This window comes from Pyxicephalus adspersus, chromosome 11 (assembly GCF_032062135.1).
Source record: "Pyxicephalus adspersus chromosome 11, UCB_Pads_2.0, whole genome shotgun sequence".
Taxonomy (NCBI): domain Eukaryota; kingdom Metazoa; phylum Chordata; class Amphibia; order Anura; family Pyxicephalidae; genus Pyxicephalus; species Pyxicephalus adspersus.
Window position 1 is genome coordinate 38934488 of NC_092868.1, and position 20280 is coordinate 38954767.

At 35.6% G+C, this 20280-nt stretch overlaps 1 protein-coding gene across 1 annotated transcript; it reads left to right on the plus strand.

Annotated features, from left to right (window-relative positions):
* The first annotated feature begins 8279 nt into the window (after positions 1-8279).
* Positions 8280-20047, plus strand: LOC140340721 (uncharacterized). Its single transcript, XM_072426089.1, has 6 exons — positions 8280-8501; positions 13893-14082; positions 14802-14857; positions 15538-15570; positions 16512-16556; positions 18156-20047. Exons 1-6 carry the CDS (start codon positions 8324-8326, stop codon positions 18269-18271), a joined length of 618 nt encoding a protein of 205 aa, XP_072282190.1. The 5' UTR covers positions 8280-8323; the 3' UTR covers positions 18272-20047.
* The last annotated feature ends 233 nt before the right edge of the window (positions 20048-20280 follow it).

The following is a 20280-nucleotide window of genomic DNA, read 5'->3' on the forward strand; positions in this document are numbered from 1 at the left end:
AAACTTGTCTTCCAAGGACAATCTACCTGTAACAGCTGGTATGACTTGTCTGTTACTCAGTGGTCCAAGGCTAGGTGCAGACCTGCCTCGGGATCAAGGGATCTAGTGTGGATCCTAGATGTTAACTTGCACCACAGCATCTGGTACTAAACCACACACTTCTGCCCCCATTCATCCTCTATGGAGATGCCATGAGTAAAAGCAACTTTTGGTGTCTCCCCGAGGCAGCAGTTCTCTGGCATGAGGAAGCGGTAACTTCACTGAAACTACACTACCAATCTGAGCATAGCCTAACTAAGAGAAGAGATGTGATCACTTCTTTCACTTAGGAACCATTTTTATTCTTTGCCTGGAACTGACTGTGTAGGGCAGCTCCATCCTTACACTAATCATACCTGTTGCTTGTTTTAAATGCTGATATCAACAAATGAAAAGGCAAAATACAAACTAGGACTGGGAGATGCCACACTATTTTGTACTCTGATGGCCTCCACCCCTTATACAAATATAGTAGCATAAAAACATGGGCCAGCACATTACCAACCCCTCCCAAAAAATAAAATGACACCCCTGCCTTGGAGAACCTGAGTCCTGCACTCTGCATGAACAGAAACTTCTAGACTTTTTAGGAAAAGCCACAAAACACATTTAAAGCAGAGACTGGATCACATTATCCACTCACTGTTACCCACATTTGCTGCAGCCTACCCTATATAAAAAAATCAGGCCCTTGTGTTTTCCAAATACAGAACTACAGAGTTCTTTTTGCAAATACAAACTGTATGTTTGCAAAATTAAACCAAGAGAAGTTTGTGATTCAGGGAGAACCAGACATTTAACTAAAGATCACATGGCCAGACTCCTCTCCATACATTAGTTCTATTTCAAGCTTAAATACTTGTTGAGTTGCATTCATTCTACAGTATTATCAGTGTGGTTTTCTCATGTGGTTTTTTTTTATCCTCCAGCGTCTCAATCACAAATGAAACCGTGACTTATAGTCTTTCAGAAACTCTAAAAGCTGGTAAGTGTAATTTATTATTTAGACAATAATGATAACAATACCAAATCTTCAATATTCCACTCCCATGATGGATTCCACTCCCATCATGGAGTTGGGTTTTAACACACTTGGCCTAATTTATTAAAGCTGGAATGGATATGGACCAAGATTTAAAGCATTTGCTAATAATGCAACTAATAATGCAACTAATAAATGCCTTAAAAACAAAACATTACAGGTTGGTTGAGTCACTCAGGTTCATCCATGACTATTTATTTTCTCCAGTCTTGGAGAGCTGTAATAAATCATGCTCACTATGTAGGATAATTTTTTTACTGTTTCAGCAATTGTTTAAGAAAGTTATTTTAATTCAAGTGCATTTTTGTACATGAATTGCATCACCAATTCCCTTTTTTTCTGCACATGTTTCCTCCCACAACCAAAACATATTTTAGACTTTTTGGCATCTAACTAACCTTCTATGTATAATGTTATGACTGCAGTAGAAACATTAGAATGTAACCTCCTTGCTGGAAGAAGGAGGGTTTACTGATATAAATGGCTCAACATAATAATTTTAAATATTTGAAATATTATTTACACCTGTGGGTGTTTCATTTATTAAAACTTGGTCTAGTACTGTCCTGCTCTATGTAAATCAATATGCTGATCTGCATATATCATATGTAGTCAGATGTAACAAAAATATTCAGTTCAGTTTTTTTGGTTTCTTGTACTTCCAGTTCCCAGCAGAGCTTTCAACAAGCAGACACTTGATAAAAAGTCACCAAACTGCTATTAAACCCTTAGGGCTCTCATGTTTAATCGTAGCATGATGTTCCGTGCCAACCTTAATACGTCACTTATTAAACTTTGTTTTTCTGTAGTAATAGAGCCTAAAGAAAAATTGTATTGAGACAGCAAGGAAAGCTTGATACACTTTCTGAAAAGTATTTATATATATATATATATATATAACTTGTCTGGCAATGTTAAGTTTAAGTCAAGTAATACAGTTTCTGAAGATAGTTTTCAAATATCGTATTGAAAGTTGGTCACATAATTGTTTTATTTATCAACAGAGGCAGTTTCTAAATGTAATAAATTCTTTTTTATATATATATTTTAGGTTCATCAAATGCAGCTGCATCAATTCAGCCTCTGTCAATGTGTTTGGCAATAATTGAAACCCTCGGCCTACTTGTGATCACCAGAAATCTGTTATAAAGACAACGTCCAGTATCTGGATTAACATAATAATTTATGAACTTAGTAACACAAATTCAAAATTCATTTTATCCAAATCAGTGGATGGTTTTAATGTTGAAATTAAGTCAAGCTCTTTTTTTTCAAACCATAGCTATTTATTAGTGACAATGTCTGGATATGTTTCCTTTACTTTTATAAAAGCCTCCACTTCCAGACCAATGGTTCTATGGTCAAATGAATAAAACCCGAGTGAAAATTAGAAACATGGGAGAGCAGTGGGGATATGACCACTGACATTTTTTGGTTTCAATAACATGCAAAGTGCACTCCTCTCTAATGCATGACTATAATGTCACAATTGATGCCCTGCTACCCCATGGTTAAATATCCCTAACATTTTATTAGGGTGTCACTGCTATTTGTAAATAATAACTATTGTTGAATATTTTATTTTGCCTTTTAAATTAATAAAGACTTTCAAACACTGTACATTGCATTGATTATTTTAACACCTAAGCAGGAAGCAAAAATGCATTTACATGAACTGCTTTAGCTGCCGAAGTACATGTGATTCTATTCTGCATGTCTTGGTATTCACACAACCAGTGTCATTGTATTGAATCTCAATTCCTTCTGCTCACCCTGAAGTTTTAGTAAAACCAAAATGCAGCACATGAAGCACGTGTCAGAGAAGGAATCAACTTTTAAACCTTGACAGCTGGTGCATGGTGCTTTATAAATAAATAAATAAATACATTTGTCGGTACAAATAAATGTAAATACTTCCTCAGGTAATACTGCCTTATACAGCCTGGGAAAATATGCTAAAAAATTGGTTGATAGATAGAAGGATAGAAATGACTCCCTAACTCCCTATTACCATACATCATGTTTCCAGTATGTCTACAATCTGGTTTCCCAGTTTAGGCTTTTGTATGGTAGAGGTTCCTGGTGTCTCCTGGTATAGCCCAGGAAACATTGGAGCAGACCAAGTGGAAGAATGCAGGTTGTCCCTCCTCCCTCCGGATAATTACAGGGACATATAGTGTGGCCACCCCTGTAGTCAGAGATACGAAAATGTAGAGAAAGAAAGAGATGGGGCTTTGAGGCCGTAATCATATAAATCAATAATTATGTATTTGTTCTAAGATTCAAACATAATTGCGTATACATCCATAGTCACCAACCCATTAACCTCATGAGGTGGAATTGGACACACTATACATACAGTTAGCTAGCGTATTTCATTGACCCGTTTAAGTCTTTTTACCCGACGCGTTTCACCACTAAGGGCTTCCTCAGGGGTGTGTAGCAGCGATTGTCATGGTCTATACAGTGGATATAATATAGAAATACAGAGATATACAGTAATAGTTACATTTTTAGGTTGTAGAATTCATATTCATAAATACATAGTTTAAATACCAATATTACTAAACGAGTGTAGCCTATTTTTAAATTATTTCTATATACAGAAAACACCCTATTGGGATCCCCTGTTTATTTAACAGCACTGAATTGAAGAGACCCTGTAAAAGTGTTAGAATGTGATTACACCTTCAAACTTTGTTACTGTTCTTCATATCTACTTACATCAAAGCAAGCAATACTACTATTGCAATAGCAACTTTGTCATTATTATTATGTCTATAAATATTAGACTCGCCTCCCTATTCTTGACTTTTGATGACCGTTCACCCCTATATAATAAATAAAAAAAAAATCCTACTCTTCTATACAGGCAAGCTACCAGCCTTACCTGTACCTATGCAAAAATTTTGCTGCAAGACACACTCTAAATGTATTATCTGGCAACCACAAAGTAAGCAATAAAATCCCAGTTTTATTGACAAATAATCTATTACTCTTCCCACCACTCCAAACATCCCATGACATCCTTATGTCAGTCTACAGACACGATTAACCCTTGCACAATTTAACTAACTAAAAATTACCGTTTTTGAACACATACATATGTATTTATATACCTGGTATATTTACTGTGTATATTATTTATGGTTTTCTCAGTACCATTTCTGTAGATGTATGTATAGACACAATTTGGGCTACACTCGTTTAGTAAAATTGGTATTTAAACTATGTATTTATGAATATGAATTCTAAAACCAAACAATGTTACTCTATATCTCTGTATTTCAGTATTATATCCACTGTATAGACCGTAACAGTTGCTGCTATATATACCTGAGGAAGCCCTTAGTGGCAAACGCGTCGGGTAAAAAGACCTAAATGGTATGTAGGTATGTATAGTATGTCCAATTCCACCCCATGATGATAATGGGTTGGTGACTATGGATGTATATGCAATTATGTATGAATCTTAGTACAAATACATAATTATTGATTTATATGATTACGGCCTCAAAGCCCATCCCGTTATTTCTCTACATTTTTGTATATTTGAGCAGACCACACAAAGTGTTTATTCAAACACATTGCTTACATACAGGATAGCAGCAAATCTGCCCACAGTCTGGAACCTTTGTAAGCCCAAAAAGCACAGGATAGAATTTATCACCTCTTTGCAAAAATTAAACCCTTCATCCCAGAGCATCTTGGTTGTGATGCTAATTCCATGTCAATAGAAAATCTCTGGCATTGTGGCAAGGCCCCTAATAGATCAGAGAAAAACACTGAGGTCAACTACCAAGTATATGAGCACAGAAAAAGCTACAACAAATATAACATGATCATCTAATAAAACACTGGAAGATCAGGAGGCTTTCAGAACAGCAAAAGTTTTTTTATTTATACATTGGGATCGGAGTTTCTGGCTGCTACTTTAAATCAGGGGATGAAAGGATTCTTGAAGAAAAAACAGTTAGGACTTATGTTAGGACTTATGCAGATACCTGAAGATATAAAAAATCTGTTTCAGAAAATGTATAGTAAATGTTAGTCCTTGAGATTATACAGGAATCCAACAGCAAGTGGTCAAGTCTCATAGAGCTCCACCCTAAGGCAACGGCAATGATCCCTGTAATAAGTTACTAATAAAATATAAAAGAAATATATGGACATTTCATTGCTTTGCTGCTCCTTTTTAGTGAACATGAATCAGCACTTTGACCTACATGAAATATATCTCACGCATGCAGTACGTATCACTGCAATAATCACGAGTAAGACTCTTTTTACAATAGTATCATATTACGTCATCTTAATGATCTTGCTTATTACGTAATTTCGAGGCCATTTCCATAAATGAATGATTTCAGATTGGTCACGATACTCTGGGTGATCACTATAGGGTGTGGCTCTCTCTACGGCATAGAAATTAAAAACAGTGCAGTCTTTGCTCTAGATTCTCCCACAATATAACCAGAAGGTATCCCAACACAAACATATAATGTAAACCTATCCAATATAAATACAATCTTTAGATTTGAAGTATATGTAGACCCAATTACTAAAACAAATTTTCATATAATTGATAGGTATGTAGTGCTCACGCCCATAGGGGACACTTGTTTGCTCAGATCCTTCCTGGTTGTGTGACCAGAAACTCACAAAAGACTCACAGAAGTTTTCTCACTTTTTCTTAAAGTTTTGTTATAAAATCCCACACACAAAGGAAAGAAAGTGAGAGCAGAATAGCATCACAGTCCAACCACAACTGTTTTTTGCTTACAGATCCAATGTGAAGATTTATAATCCTAGCAAAGTATACTTAACTCTAAAGTCCCAACCCTGAATTTAGAGCTCCTGCATGATCTGTAGAAAAAAAGCTTCAGGCCTCAGTCTAGCCAGACCTCTGAGGTCTTCAGGGCTGTCTGCCTATGCTCTGTGGAGATCCACGGACCTCCCCCAGAGTGATGTCATGATGCCAGAACCTGCCCACTGCTCAGCGGGCGGGTTGTGTCCATACATGGGACCCACAGCTCTGGCCGGTGCGCCATTCAGCTCTGTTTTATTCAAGCCTATCCAAGCATCATTGTTTTACCTTCCCTTCATTTTGCACATTAAACAAGTTCCCAGAACTTACACAGTGTGGTGATTGGGAGACATGGAAACTGTCAAATCACTTTAGACAATGAGGAGGGTAGAACAATTATTATTTAGGGTAATATAGACAGTTTGATCTAAAGTTTACCTGGCTTAAATACTTACCTAAATCCATGATTATATGATACACTGGGTCCCCACTTGTATCATATTTTTACTCCAGAACAGTGTTTCTTGACCTTTTTAACATGAGGTCTTAAGGGAACCTCTTCTAAAATTATCATATCCACAGCTCACAGTATAATATTGTGGTGGTCAGTAGAAAGGATGCCCCCTACATTGCTGGCCAGTGGGAAAGCTTTACAAATAGACAAAAGCATAATCTGTATCTGTTAAACTGACCTGAGAGTCACAAACTGTTCATTTCTCATGGAACCCTGTATTAGAATCACTGCTCCAGAGTGAGAGGGTCTTTTTTTATTGAATAGCTATTATACTGCCTGGTAATTTGGCCATTTAGCTGTTCATCTATGGGGCATTTACAGACCCTAAAGGTATACCATGATGATGTCTCAACAGAGAGTGGCAGAGGCAGCAGGCAGCGGGGTCCAAACTGAAATATAGAATCAATAGACTTTACTACCAAACGAGGCACAATGAATGATCACCAGGCTATGGTGAAAAAAAATCTGCTCCTATGATACCAAGGTAACTCAAAGATCAGGAAGCTGGCTGCTGGCATCCCGTTATCTCCACTTCTCATCAACGATCCAACATACCCTTACTCGAAGGAATGTCCCTCCTTTTGAAGCATACCATATTTGGAAGTGGTTCTCTTCCTTTAAAACATAGAAGGATTCTCTCTGGAACTCCTTTGCTCCAGGCCATAAACTTTGTTAACCATTATATAATTCTGCTACATAATTATATGATGGGCAATTCTGATTATACATGAATGATACAATACTTCTACTAATTACAACTTGTATGAAGTATGAAGAACAGTTTGCCCTATCCAAAACATTAAAGACCAATTCATAATGGTGGTATAGAATCTAAATTATCGTTACTCTTTATTTAACTAACGCTACTACTTAAGGCACATTAATCCAGCTACCTCATATTTTTTTGAATTATATCATTTAAAAAAAAAAATATGGTATATAAATACAGTGAGAACACACAATCAGCACTGGACAGCTCAGGAACATAATTCTGGTTTCTTTTTAACTACCTAAAAAATCAGTTGTAAACTTGATAGTAGGATTTGCAGCTCCTAAATAGATCACCCGGCATTATATGCCTTATGTAATATATACAGGAGCTTTAGTAGTAGTTTTTGCATTGCCCATTAGGTATATGAAAACACAAACTAGGTTATGTCCATGTTTCTTTATGCACTCTGTATCATAAATTTTTGTATTTTTTTTTTATAAAATATTGTTTTAATTTTTTATCCTTTTTTCCAACTTATTGCTGCTACTTCTTATATACATGCATTCCTTCCAGTGCCAGTTGCACATTATCACCTTAACCAGCTTCTGATGGCGACCACAGTGAGCTATATCTGTTTAATATGTGTCAGCACAGCTACACCACCATATGAAACAGAACAGTGAAATACCTGTCAGCACAACCACACCGTGTGAAAAGTTGATGAAGCAGGAGCACAAAAGGGTGAAAGTTGTTATATCAAGGACTTTAATGGCAAGATCATAAGCAATTATTGTATTATCTAAAATTACTTTTGAAATATTAACGTACAAGTATGGATGTGTTTTAGTGATAATGTTTTTTAATACTTTATTAAACGTGCTATTCATCTTCTTTTTTTCTCTTTTACTTTTTTGCATCACTTGTACCTGTATGTACCAAGGTAAACTTTAAAAGAATAGTCAGGTGCAGAATAATAAAAGATAATATTAGAACATGACATGGTGTAGATAATAACTTCCCCTAAGCTTTCAGAATACCTAATAGTTAATGTGTAACCTTAATGAAATAAGAGTGCTTAGTAGCTATTAGTCCTGCCCTTAGTGATTTGCATCAGAACAGCTGGATAAAAAGTGGATTCTTCCCAAGCCTGTGTGTTTTCCCAGTGTTTGTGTGCTTGCTGACTACACAGAAACAAGCTCTCCATCACCAATGGCACACACAGGAGTTACTGTCCTTATTTTGTGCCTGGGTCTGGCTATTTCCACAGTTTTTGCCAGTAATGGCACTGATCCTCTATGTAGCATCCTGAGTACTGCTGGGAACAGCACCACAGCCTTTAATTTAACTGTCTCTCCTGACACTCTTTCTGATAATACAAACTACATTGGTGAGTTTACTTTCTTTTTTATGTGATGTGATAAGTAAATTTTAATTTATGATCAGACAGGTTAGACAAGAAGTATGCTTTAAAAGAGGTTCAATCATCCTACAATTCTTGCATAAATTGTAGGCAGATGTCTTTACGTGGATTTACTTTGTAACTTCTTTTTTTTAAGGGGACCCTGGTGTTATAATCTGTGTGTATTTACGAAATTAAACTGCTATCAGACCATCAGCTTTTAGATATCAGAATGGGGTTTTCTACCTGTGGGAATTTTTATGTAAATTTAGGAAGATAGCAATAATAAAAAGTGACGATTGAAGCTCAGCATGCACATATTAAAATGTGTACCTTTTAACAAACTACTTTGATTAAACCAAACTTTGTATAATGAATTTGTATCCGATTGGATATAGTTGTTGGGTGATCTAAAGATGAGGTGAGACTGTAAAATGTATGGCAGGAGTACCGCAAATGGACTGTTTAGGCTACTATTCATCCAAACATATCGGACTTGATACATTTAACATAAGTGTGATGCTAATCATTTAATTTTTATATATATATATATATATATATATATATATATATATACTAACTACATCCCTTGCGTGTTTCGGACGTTATCTTCAAACCTTTTCCAAGCATTAGGTATTAGGCAGCACAAAGGTTATAAAGTTTTGGACTGCTTCAGTTCAACTGTAAATGTAAGAAAAGTTCTATGATGGCGCAGCTGAATTATCTCAAGTTATATCTCATTTGCTCATATAGATTATTGTCCCAGGAGTGATATTGCTGGAGAGCAATTGTAATATCAGAAGTGATATTAGTGTAAAACAGTTTTAGTTGTAGAGTGGAGTAGCTGTAATCCTTGGAGTGATGCTGGTGTAACACTGTTGTGGTCCTTAATGTAATACTGGTTATAGAAAAGCTGTAGTAGTATTACTGCAAAACAATAGTAGTCCTAAGAGTGATACAGTTGTAGTCCCAGGAGTGATATTACCATGGAATAGTTGTGGTCCCAGGAGTGATATTACCATGGAATAGTTGTAGTCCCAGGAGTGATATTACCATGGAATAGTTGTGGTCCCAGGAGTGATATTACCATGGAATAGTTATAGCCCCCTGACTGATATTACCATGGAACAGTTATAGTCCCAGGAGTGATGTTACCATACAATAGTTGTACTCCCAGGACTGATATTACCATGGAACAGTTGTAGTTCAAGACTGATATTACCATGGAACAGTTGTAGTTCCAGGACTGATATTACCATAGAACAGTTATAGTCCCAGGACTGATATTATCATAGAACAGTTGTAGTCCCAGGAGTGGTATTACAGAAAAGAAAACAGTAGTAGTACCAGGAGTTTTATAACTGTGGAATAGTTGGTGTGCCAGCATTAATACAACTGTACATCAATTGTAGTCCCTGGTATGATATTACTGTTGAATAACAGTTGTATTTTAGCTGTGATTTTAGTTAGTTTCAGGAGTGAAAATACAGAAAAACGGACCAAACAATAAACCTCTCTAACACTTGCTGTCCCAGAACTAATACTTTAAATTGTTAACAGTTGTATTTCTTGGGGTACTATTGTTGAATAGTTATGGTCCTGGGAGTGATATTACTGGAACAGTTACAGCCAGAAATGTAATTCTAATGTAGATCTGTTGAAGACCCTGTTGTGATACTGTTGTTGAACAGTTGTATTTCCAGTAGTGATATTACTGTAGTAGTTCCTTGGTTGAGCATACTGTTGGATAGTTGTAGTCTCAGTAGTGATATTACTATAGAATATTAATTTTCTATTCATCAGAAGGACTAAAATTAAAGAAAAATCACACATTTGGTATATCACTAGAACAAAAATAAATGGGAAATTTTCCAAAAGGTGCATTTTGTTAATCTTCAGAATCATTTTCCTCACTTTGTGTTGCAAAATGTACTATGTTTGTGTTTGAAACACTGCATTGGACAGCCCATTTAAATACAAAAAGAAAACTTGTATATTAGGACTTGAAAGAGAACTATACAAAATAACACTAGATATTTAAAATTGCAAATTTATTAAATAAAAACAATGGTAATTTAAGCAGAACCAGTTATACAAAAGACTTCCATAAATCAGAGCAAGTCATCATAGATTTAGTTTTTGCTTTCAGGGTCCTAATAAATAAGTTTTCTGTTTTTTTCAACATTGTTAAGGGATGTGACATTTATATTTTGGGAGGTGTACATTTATATTTTGGGGGGCTGCTGACCACCGCACAGTGCAATGACAACCGCAATTTATGTCAGATTAGTAAACTATCCCTCCTACTTTTTATCTACTAGTGGTGCTGTTAAATTTAATAAGTATTGTTATCAATAAAATTAATTCTTGATCCATCTTGTTTACACTAACTACTATCACTACCATAAATAATTATTAGAAAATATAGGTTAAACACAAGTTCATGAGTAATTGCAGTTTCATCACTGCAGTGGTTGATTATTATCATTATATATTACCTATACTGTGACACTTTAGCATTTAGGAACATATGACTCATATAGATTGAAGTATTGACTTAAAAAAACATTACAAGACTGTGGACTGCTTTTACAATGCAGTTGTTTACTTTCCATGACCTAAGTCAAAGCGTAATTAAAAGCAAAAACTAACTGCGGTAAAATCCAATATGTGGTTACTAAATAGGATCAAAGTAGATTTTTAAATGAGGAAAAGGAAGTGAAAAAAATCTCTCTATTTAAACAGACACTCTAAAACAAGATAAGACATGGGAATTAATCATTGCATAGCCTGTCCAAAATGAAAATTTGGCTATAGATATGTTTTAAATACACAAGTGTGGGCTTGGTGAACTTTGAAGATCATTGCATTCGTTCAAAGATGAACCTATAGGGCCTGATTTATTAAAGCTCTCCAATGCTGAAGAGGATACACTTTCAGCTATGAAGCTGGGTGATTCATCAAACCTGGAATAGATCTGGTCCAGAATTGAAAACATTTGCTAACAAATAGCAAATTACTTAATTACTAAATCTAAGCTTGCAGGATCACCCAGCTTCACTGTCAGTCTTGGAGAGCTTTAATAAATCAGGCTCATACAGTGAATGGTCGACACATTTTCTATGTATGTCCTTTATTACAGAAATCAGGAAATCAAATTTTAAATACAATGTTCATCAATATTGCTTTCTAAGTTTTTTATTAGAACACATTTGGGCTTTGACATTAATACACAGAGAAACATATAGAAAAGTAACAAGCATTCACCTATAGTGTGGGATCCACTAAAACAATTACACAACCAGTGAAACTTGTTCAAAACTTCAAAAAACTGAAATGGCAAGTGGAAATTTTCATTTTTGTTTTTAATGATTACTGCTTGGTTGCGTGAAATGAATACAGACTTCCCATTCTGGCAAATGACCTCCATGGTTACATAAAAGGTTTGTAATGGAAATATTTTAAGATTTGGATAAAGTGTGGAATGGTTACATCATTTATCCCTGTTTTTGCCCTGATGACCCTTATTACCAAGATCAAAAGTGGTGGGAACTCCAAAATTGTTGTAGCAGGCATTCTTCACTTTTTAGCTTAGCACAAACCTCCATTAGATCCCATTTTAAGGTTGACTGAATACATGATATTCCAGGATCCTATACTGAGCTGCTTATTCACAGCACATTTGCTGCTGGAGAAGACTTCCCTCATGTCTCCTGATCTGCTCAAGATTGTGCCATGTTAGAAATTGTATACATTTTAGATGTAAATGGACAGAAATGCATTTTTGTGCTGTTATAAATAACTCAGAGATATGTATTGTGTTTGTTTGTTTGTTTAGCAGTTTGCGTGGAAATCACTTTTAAAATAATAGCTGCAATTGATACTTAAACTGTGTGTCTGATCAAGTAGTGCCTATAGATCTAAATCTTGTTATGAATATGTGCATTCAGACTTCATTAGTGCAAGAAATAATACAGGCTTTGATCAAAGCCATATATTGTATGTCCTCCTCCTTCACTACCTTGCCAACCTTATCCATCTCCTGCTGGTTTAAAGCTTGGGGCAAATTTGATTTGTTTTTTTTTTGATGTTCTTATTCTTTTTTTGTACAATTTTTACCATTTATCCTAATGCACACTTATGTATCTTGGTTGACTGAACATGTAACTGAATCAATATTCCATTCAGTAGCTACATGCTTTAGATCTGAAGTATCATTATGAGCACCTGCTATATAGTGTATACATATTTGTTTAGCACTAAACAGGCACTGGACAAACTGCAGAAAGCTTTTTGTGGTAGCAAAAAGAACCAGAGCTTTTGTTAAATGCTTTATACTGTCTAAGGGGAATACATTTGGGTAAGTCAGAAATGGAAAAGGATCTGGGGGTTCTGGTAGATCATAGACTTAATAACAGCATGCAATGCCAATCTGCAATATCTAAAGCTAGTAAAGTAATTTCTTGTATTAAAGAGGAATAGACTGCAGAGATGGAGACATAATCCTGCCCCTGTACAAAGCGATGGTCAGACCTCATCTGGAATATGCAGTCCAGTTTTGGGCACCAGTTCACAAAAAAGACATTGTGGAATTGGAGAGAGTCCAGAGAAGGGCAGCTAAACTAATACAAGGAATGGAGGAGCTCAGCTATGAGGAGAGATTAGCTGAACTGAATCTATTCTCCCTTGAGAAGAGACGTATAAGGGGGATATGATCACCCTGTATAAATATATAAATGGTCCATATAGAGAACTCTCTTCCCAATTATTCACTTTGAGATCATTACAAAGAACAAGAGGACACTCTTTGCGTCTGGAGGAAAAGAAGTTTAAGCTCCGGATAAGGAAGGGATCCTTCGCTGTAAGGTCTGTGAAAATGTGAAGTTGGCTCCCTCAGGAAGTAGATTTAGCAACTACTATAGATTGCTTCAAGAAAAAGCTGGATGCTTTTCTAGAAGCACAGAATATAACTGGGGATTAAGGCTTTAAAGTAAAAATACCAGAGATTGTTGATCCAGGGAACATTCGATTGCCTCATGGGAACGGGAAGGATTTTTTTTCCCCTATTGAAGCAAATTGTACCAGGGTTTTTGTTTGCTGTCCTCTGGACCAACTATGTCCTATAGGGTTTTATATCTGGGATATGTTTATTTACCTAGTGGTTGAACTTGATGGACTTATGTCTGTTTGCAACCTGACCTACTATGAAACTACAGTATGTACTATCAGATGGTGTGGATAGCAGATAGTGATATCTGATATTTCTTTTAAATGTGTCACCTAAAATTTATATATAGAGCCCAAAATATTTTATTTAATTTTGTGTTGCACTTTACCACAATATGTTTGTTCAGTATTTTTGTTTATTTTTTTCCTTAGTTCATTTGGAAGGCAGTGGAAATGTCACAGTTATCTTACAAGCATTATCCACATCTGGTCCTGTTGGAAATTGGTCTAATGGCAATATTAGCTGTGATGGGAGTCCCTTGTTCCTTAACCCATTTGAAAATGGAAGTCAAATCCAAGCACAATGGAAATCATCCAATAATGTCACGTCCGTTAACATAACGTGAGTAGTCACACTTCAATGAAGAAATATTTTACCTTCAATAACCATATTTAGTATTTAAAGCTGATGTTTAAACCACATCAAGCATAAAGTGCTACCACAAGGCAATGTGAAACATCTACAATGGTTTTGTATGCTCTGGCATTATCAATGCTTTTCACTGGAAACACCTGAATCTGAACATTTAGAGAGGTGTCCACATACTTTTGGTCACGTAGTGGAGGTGTAATGGTCAGGTTTCAAAAAAATGTTGTCTATGTAATGTAGAAAGAAGATATTGGGTTTTTATTCCTTTTTTTCTATTAGGACAACAGCATAATACACTTTAAACAATTTAACTAAATATGCACTGTTTTGTACGTGTGTATGCACATTTAGTTTGTTGATGTTCAGTTATTTTACACTTAAATTGCCACTGCCCAAAAAATGTACAATACTTGACCTATTTGAGAATTTAAAACAATACATTGCAATGTGGTGAGGTGTTTAGCACCTCAATATAAGTTACAAGGCAAGTGAATATGAAAAGGATTCCCTATAACACACATACAACACATTACCAACAGTTACAGGATAGGGTGAGTGTTTGTGGTTATACACGTGTTCACGTTTGCCTTCTATAGCTTTCATACTGCACCCAAATAAACCTCTGCAAATGTATGTGCATGTGGCTCCTCAGATATAACAAATTAAACATTTCTTTTTTTCCCTTGCGTTAGAGCTCACATACACAACGAAAACAGTACTTTCATTGTTTCCAGGACATTAAGCCATGGTAAGTTAATGTATTACAGATGTCTGGCAACCTGTGTTCAATCCTTACAACAGTATATGTTTTCTGGATGTCTTGACAAGACCTAAAGGCAATGTAGTTACTAAGCCTACTCATTGGGTAACCATTTTATGTTTCAAAGAGGTAATCCATTAAAAATCCAGTAATTCCAAGATGAGAACCCATCGTTTGTGACCATTTACCAAAAAAATATGTGGGAGAGTACGAGAGAAAAGTTATCCGTAGCTGATAAAAATAGTATAATACATTTCATCATTGTATCAGATAAATGACTCCCCAAGAAAATGTTCTTTCAGGTATCATTTGATAAAATATTTGGGGAACATTGCAATGTATATAATGTGCACTTAAAAATGGTAGTATTATTAACTAATAGGCCTAAATTGAAACAACATATTTACAACAGGCTATGACATGTTCACGGTGTAGTGTCTGAGGTTCTTTAAAGTTGTGGAAAAGGTTTAAGAGCAAGAAAAAGTTCTAAAGTGCTTGGTAAGAAATAGGACCCCTTACCAGCACAACTCTATGAACGTGCTGTTTGATGGTCTCCATGTTAGTAATTTACTGACACATGCTTAGTTAATAGTAGATGTTTTGTTTGTATTATATCATGGCCTTTTTATTATTATTGTGATGATCTAAAGGTTCTTTTTTACTTTCAGTGGGTGTAAGTCCAACTACAAATATTACAACAGGTGAGTTGAATTCATTATTCAGGCATTTAGTTTTTCTCTGTTCTGTTACACTATTTAAAGCACACTTGTCTGTTTTCTAATCCTCTTTGATAGCCACAAACCTTTATTTTCTCAAATATTTAAAAAAAATATGAAAAATATGAAAAATATATATTTTTATATTATATATAAAAATTTGAAGAGTCCCAAAATGTTGACACTTTTCCACAAATCTCAATCTTTTCTCAATTTTCCCAATCTTTTTTTTTTACCTCGGAAGAACCCTTTTATTATTTTTATTTATTATTTATTATTTCCAGGTCTTGGAGAACCCCTGCTCTTACTTATAGCAAAAAAGATCATGGGGTCACCTAAATGAGGGTGCACAAATTGCTCATTGCCCAAAGACCCCCTAGCAAGAACCCTAGGAGTCGCCCCAACCCTGGTTGAAAAATACTGATGTAGAGTGGTAGCTGGCTACCTCCTGCTTTCAGATTATAACAATTATGGAACTGATAAACACTTTAAATGAGATTTTCCAGTGCACAGCAGTGAGAGTTATGCTGCAGTTTTTATTCCCTGATTAAAAAGTTGAGGCTTTCATTAAAATATTCACGATACTTTATTTGCTGAAATACATAATTTGCTCAGAAATTCTGAAGTCCCCTACTTTTTTAATGTGCCCCAGGACCTTGGAAGCCAGGCGATATATCCACCATTGGAAATACAACATAATATTAATTATAGTATAGTGGTAGAGTAGAGATGTTACTTGAGATGCAAAAAAGTATGTATTGGGGTTATCACTGATTTCTAATTACACCCCTGCAGTAACAAACTCACATGTACTGTTTAGGAGAACATAGGACTTGTTATTGTAGTTAGAATTTGTGGAGTTATTTCAATATTGATATTTAGCTACAAGAAGAACAGGTACAATCATCCTTTATTTATAATTGCAGCAACAACCAGCAGCAACAATGTCAATGCTACTTCTACAACCACAGGTATGTTTTATTCACTTTATATATTTATAAAGAAAAATCAAAACAACTGTTTATATGTTTGAATTATTAAATCAAATCTGTGCTTTACCACTGTCATACCATTTTCCAAAGCAGAATATGCTTTATTCTATTCCCTGCTACTCAGTTCAGCCACTGGATGTAAAGAGAATACACATTTTTAAGTAAGAGTATGTGTTTTTTCCACATAGACTTGCTGATTGGTCTAGCACAATCAAATGGTAATAGGAACACAGCCCTTAGCCCTGTACAAGCTCCAACCAGAATAGCCTAGCTTACACAGGGATTCACTTTACACTCCAATTTGCCAAAAGAATGGGGGGCAAAAAAAATTTAGCATTTGCATTAAAGCATTAAAGCTACATCACTGCTTCACTTGAATGGAGAAAGCATGGGTTGGCTGTATGGATTTGCTTGATGTATGTGCTTGTTTGTTAATAAACTTATTTAAATAAATGAATGATGGGGTTTAAATATAGTATTGTTTTACTAAACATTTACATGAAAAAAGAACATTCAAAGCAATAACTTCTAATGGAGAGTATCTAAATCAAGAAACAAAAAATGATTATATAAGAGAATTAACTTCTTAGATGTGGTTGCTGTGTTGGTTTACTTGATTCAAGCTTATTTTTCTGTATTTGTACCTGATGATATTACCTGTAACACCTCTTGTCCTATGGTGACAACTTAGCACACAAAACAGCTTGAAGCAGCCAAGTGAAAGGAGGCGGGCGGAAGGCAGACATGACCAGGGGGCTAGGGGAAGCATAGGGAGTTTAAATAAAATGAAGTTTTTGATTGGTTAATGGGAGAAGGTAGGGGATAGTTTGGAAGTTTGAAAATGGGGAGTCGAAAGAAGGCGTTAAGAAAGAGGAAAGGGGAAGTGGGGAAGTTTTAGAAAAGTGAGGGAGCGAGCTTCACTCCCACCTGCCCTATGTGATAGCTGAGGGGTTGAAGGTTGGGTTTGCAGTTAGGGTCCTCAGAGAACATCTTTAAACGGGTGTTGCAGAAGGGAGAACCAGCAAAGGTTATTCTTAATTGGGATCACTTAAGGGGGTTTTAAGGAGGGACTGCAAATAGTATACTTGTTCTCGTGCCAGTGGGCTCTGTGGCTGAGAATAGAAGTGGTGGTTTTGGGCAGCTCTACCCAGTGCTATAGTGTGGTGAGCAGTGTTAATATGCTTTTTACTAAAATGTTTTGGTTATGGAAAATGTTTCAAATAGGTTGTACCAATAAAGCTGACATTATGGCCATTTTCCCATAAAAGGAGTGTGGTAGTGTCATGGTGTGATGGAAAAATGGGGGCGGGTGTAGTGAAAGAAGGACATAAAGGTGTGGTAAGTATGGGGGTGAGCATCTTAGCTACCTGGGTCATGTATTGATAAAGAACCAGTGTTGTCCCTCGAGGACAGAAATTATATATATGTAAAGAGGACAATTTTTGCAATTCTTTAAGCTGCAACATATTAATAATTTTGGGTTTAGATACACTCTTAGAACCACTAACACGCATTATTCATTTAAAAAAAAAATGTAAAAAACAAAACAATAATAATTGGATTTCTTATTTTTTTCAGCTACAACACCTGCAAAAACCACAAGTGCCGGTTCTGCATTACAGACCAGTCTCCTAACTGTGGCTTTCATTCAAATCCTTGGCTTGTTTACCATCACCAACAAGTACCTGTCCTAAAAGCTTCCACATATAGACATTTTCAAAACTATTCATAGTTTCTGTCACAGAAACACTTTGTTTTGTGTAATGTCCAACCAGCCAACCAACCAACCAACATAAAATTGTATATTCTTTATTACCGCCAAACTCTGGGTAAAAAACCCTTGAAGTGGGTTTCCCCAGCACTATAGGGGTAAAATGAATGCTGTTTGCCTAGGGTAGCCTTTAAAAGCACTTTTAATTACCTTATCCTGCCACGGCAGCTGGGACTCTCCTCTGCCCTAAACATCCCTACTTATAATGCAGTACTGCCGGTCCTGCATTGTATGTAATGACAATTACATATGGTGCAGGCAAAGCCCCATTGCAAGAGTAGTTTTCATTTTCCCTGGAGTTTGGGAAGCAGTCACATTTTAAAGTTTAATACAATGTTACTGTGCACATGTAACATAAGGTTCCCCGGAGACTCCAACTCCTTGCACCACTGGAAGAAGAAAAACTTAAACCTAGGTGATGAAATCATTTTTGTTTCTAAATGAACTAAATAAGTTAAAAGAAAACGGGAGAAGATGAGTTTTTATAATAAAATTATACTTGGCTGGCAATAAATTGTTGTCTATGTGAAACTTTCAGGCTTCAAACTGCACAGACAAAATAACATAATTCCAGAGATCTTCACTATCAATTGCCATATTAACCTTTAATATACCATTCTGTAATAGAGCATAAAACTTTTTAAAAATGTATGTTGCGTTTTATATGAATGGTATTGCTGCTCTGTGGTATGCCTAATGTTTTGAAAAGTTGTAACTGTAATAAAAATTGTAAAGCGACTGGCAAGGTAACAACAATCTACCTTGGTAATGTAAACATGTCTGGGAACCAGTTGTTAAGGTACATAAGGGGCATTGTTCCCCTTGGCTAGTGGTTAACAAGAACAATTAGTGACATGAACCCCCAAGATAAACCAAACCCGGTCACTTGCTTATCTCTATTTGCAATATACTAAAAAAAATTATATAAATGTACATTTTATTGTGAGAACTGGAAATATTTTTTTCTAGATATGATCTTTAAAATGTAAACTAGTTTGTGTTTTGTTAAATTTTCTTTATGCCAACACATCTGTCACTGCCAGATTATATTTGCATTTCAAAGTAGTTGTTTAATTAATTTTGGATCCAGGCTATAATTAAAAACACAAGAAATGTCTGATAAAACTGTTTTTTTCTGGGTAAATGGGGTCTTTTAAAAGTGCACCTTTACATACTATTAGATTTATCTAAAGATACATTTTTTTTTCTGTCTGTGTGAGTCAAGTGGTCAGGTTTCACTTACGTTCTGTGCTTGTGCAAATGTCACAAAAAGGGAAAGTGAGTAAAAATCACTATATTGGTCTCAGAGATAGAAAAAAAAAACAAGCTTGGGCACTAATTTTTAGGAAGTGGTAATGTTTTGCTGAGCATGCACTGGAAACCCTTAACAGGACTTAATGAAATGTTCCGCATAGGCAGTACCAGCTTGCAAGATTTTGGGGAGAAGCTCAGCAGCAACATCGCTAAATCAGGTGCAAGAGAATACAGGATTTTGCAAAAGTAGATGGAGGTCACCACAAGGTATCAATTAAGTGAAATGTACCAAAGGTGTAGCCACACTTTAAAGATTTTCTACAAAGGTTAATGGGAAAGGTGTAAATGTATTTATATCCATAATCTAGTACTACTATGATAAGCTATTATAAATAGTATATTTTGTTTAATGTCTAATAAAGTGATTTGAAATCCATACTAAAAATGTCTCATCTTACTTTACATTTAAACATGTCATGCCAGTGTCCTGGAACAGTGGGCACAGCCAACAGTTCTCAATTATTGTTTTGCTAGCAGGTGTGCAGCTTAATGTTGGCCATGAATTTGACAGTTTTGAAGCATTTTTGGATGTCTTCCAGCTTCCTGGAAACAATTATGAAACACAATTTTTACTGTGAAAGCTTGCCTCAAAAGCAAGATAGGAGCAAAGGACAAGAC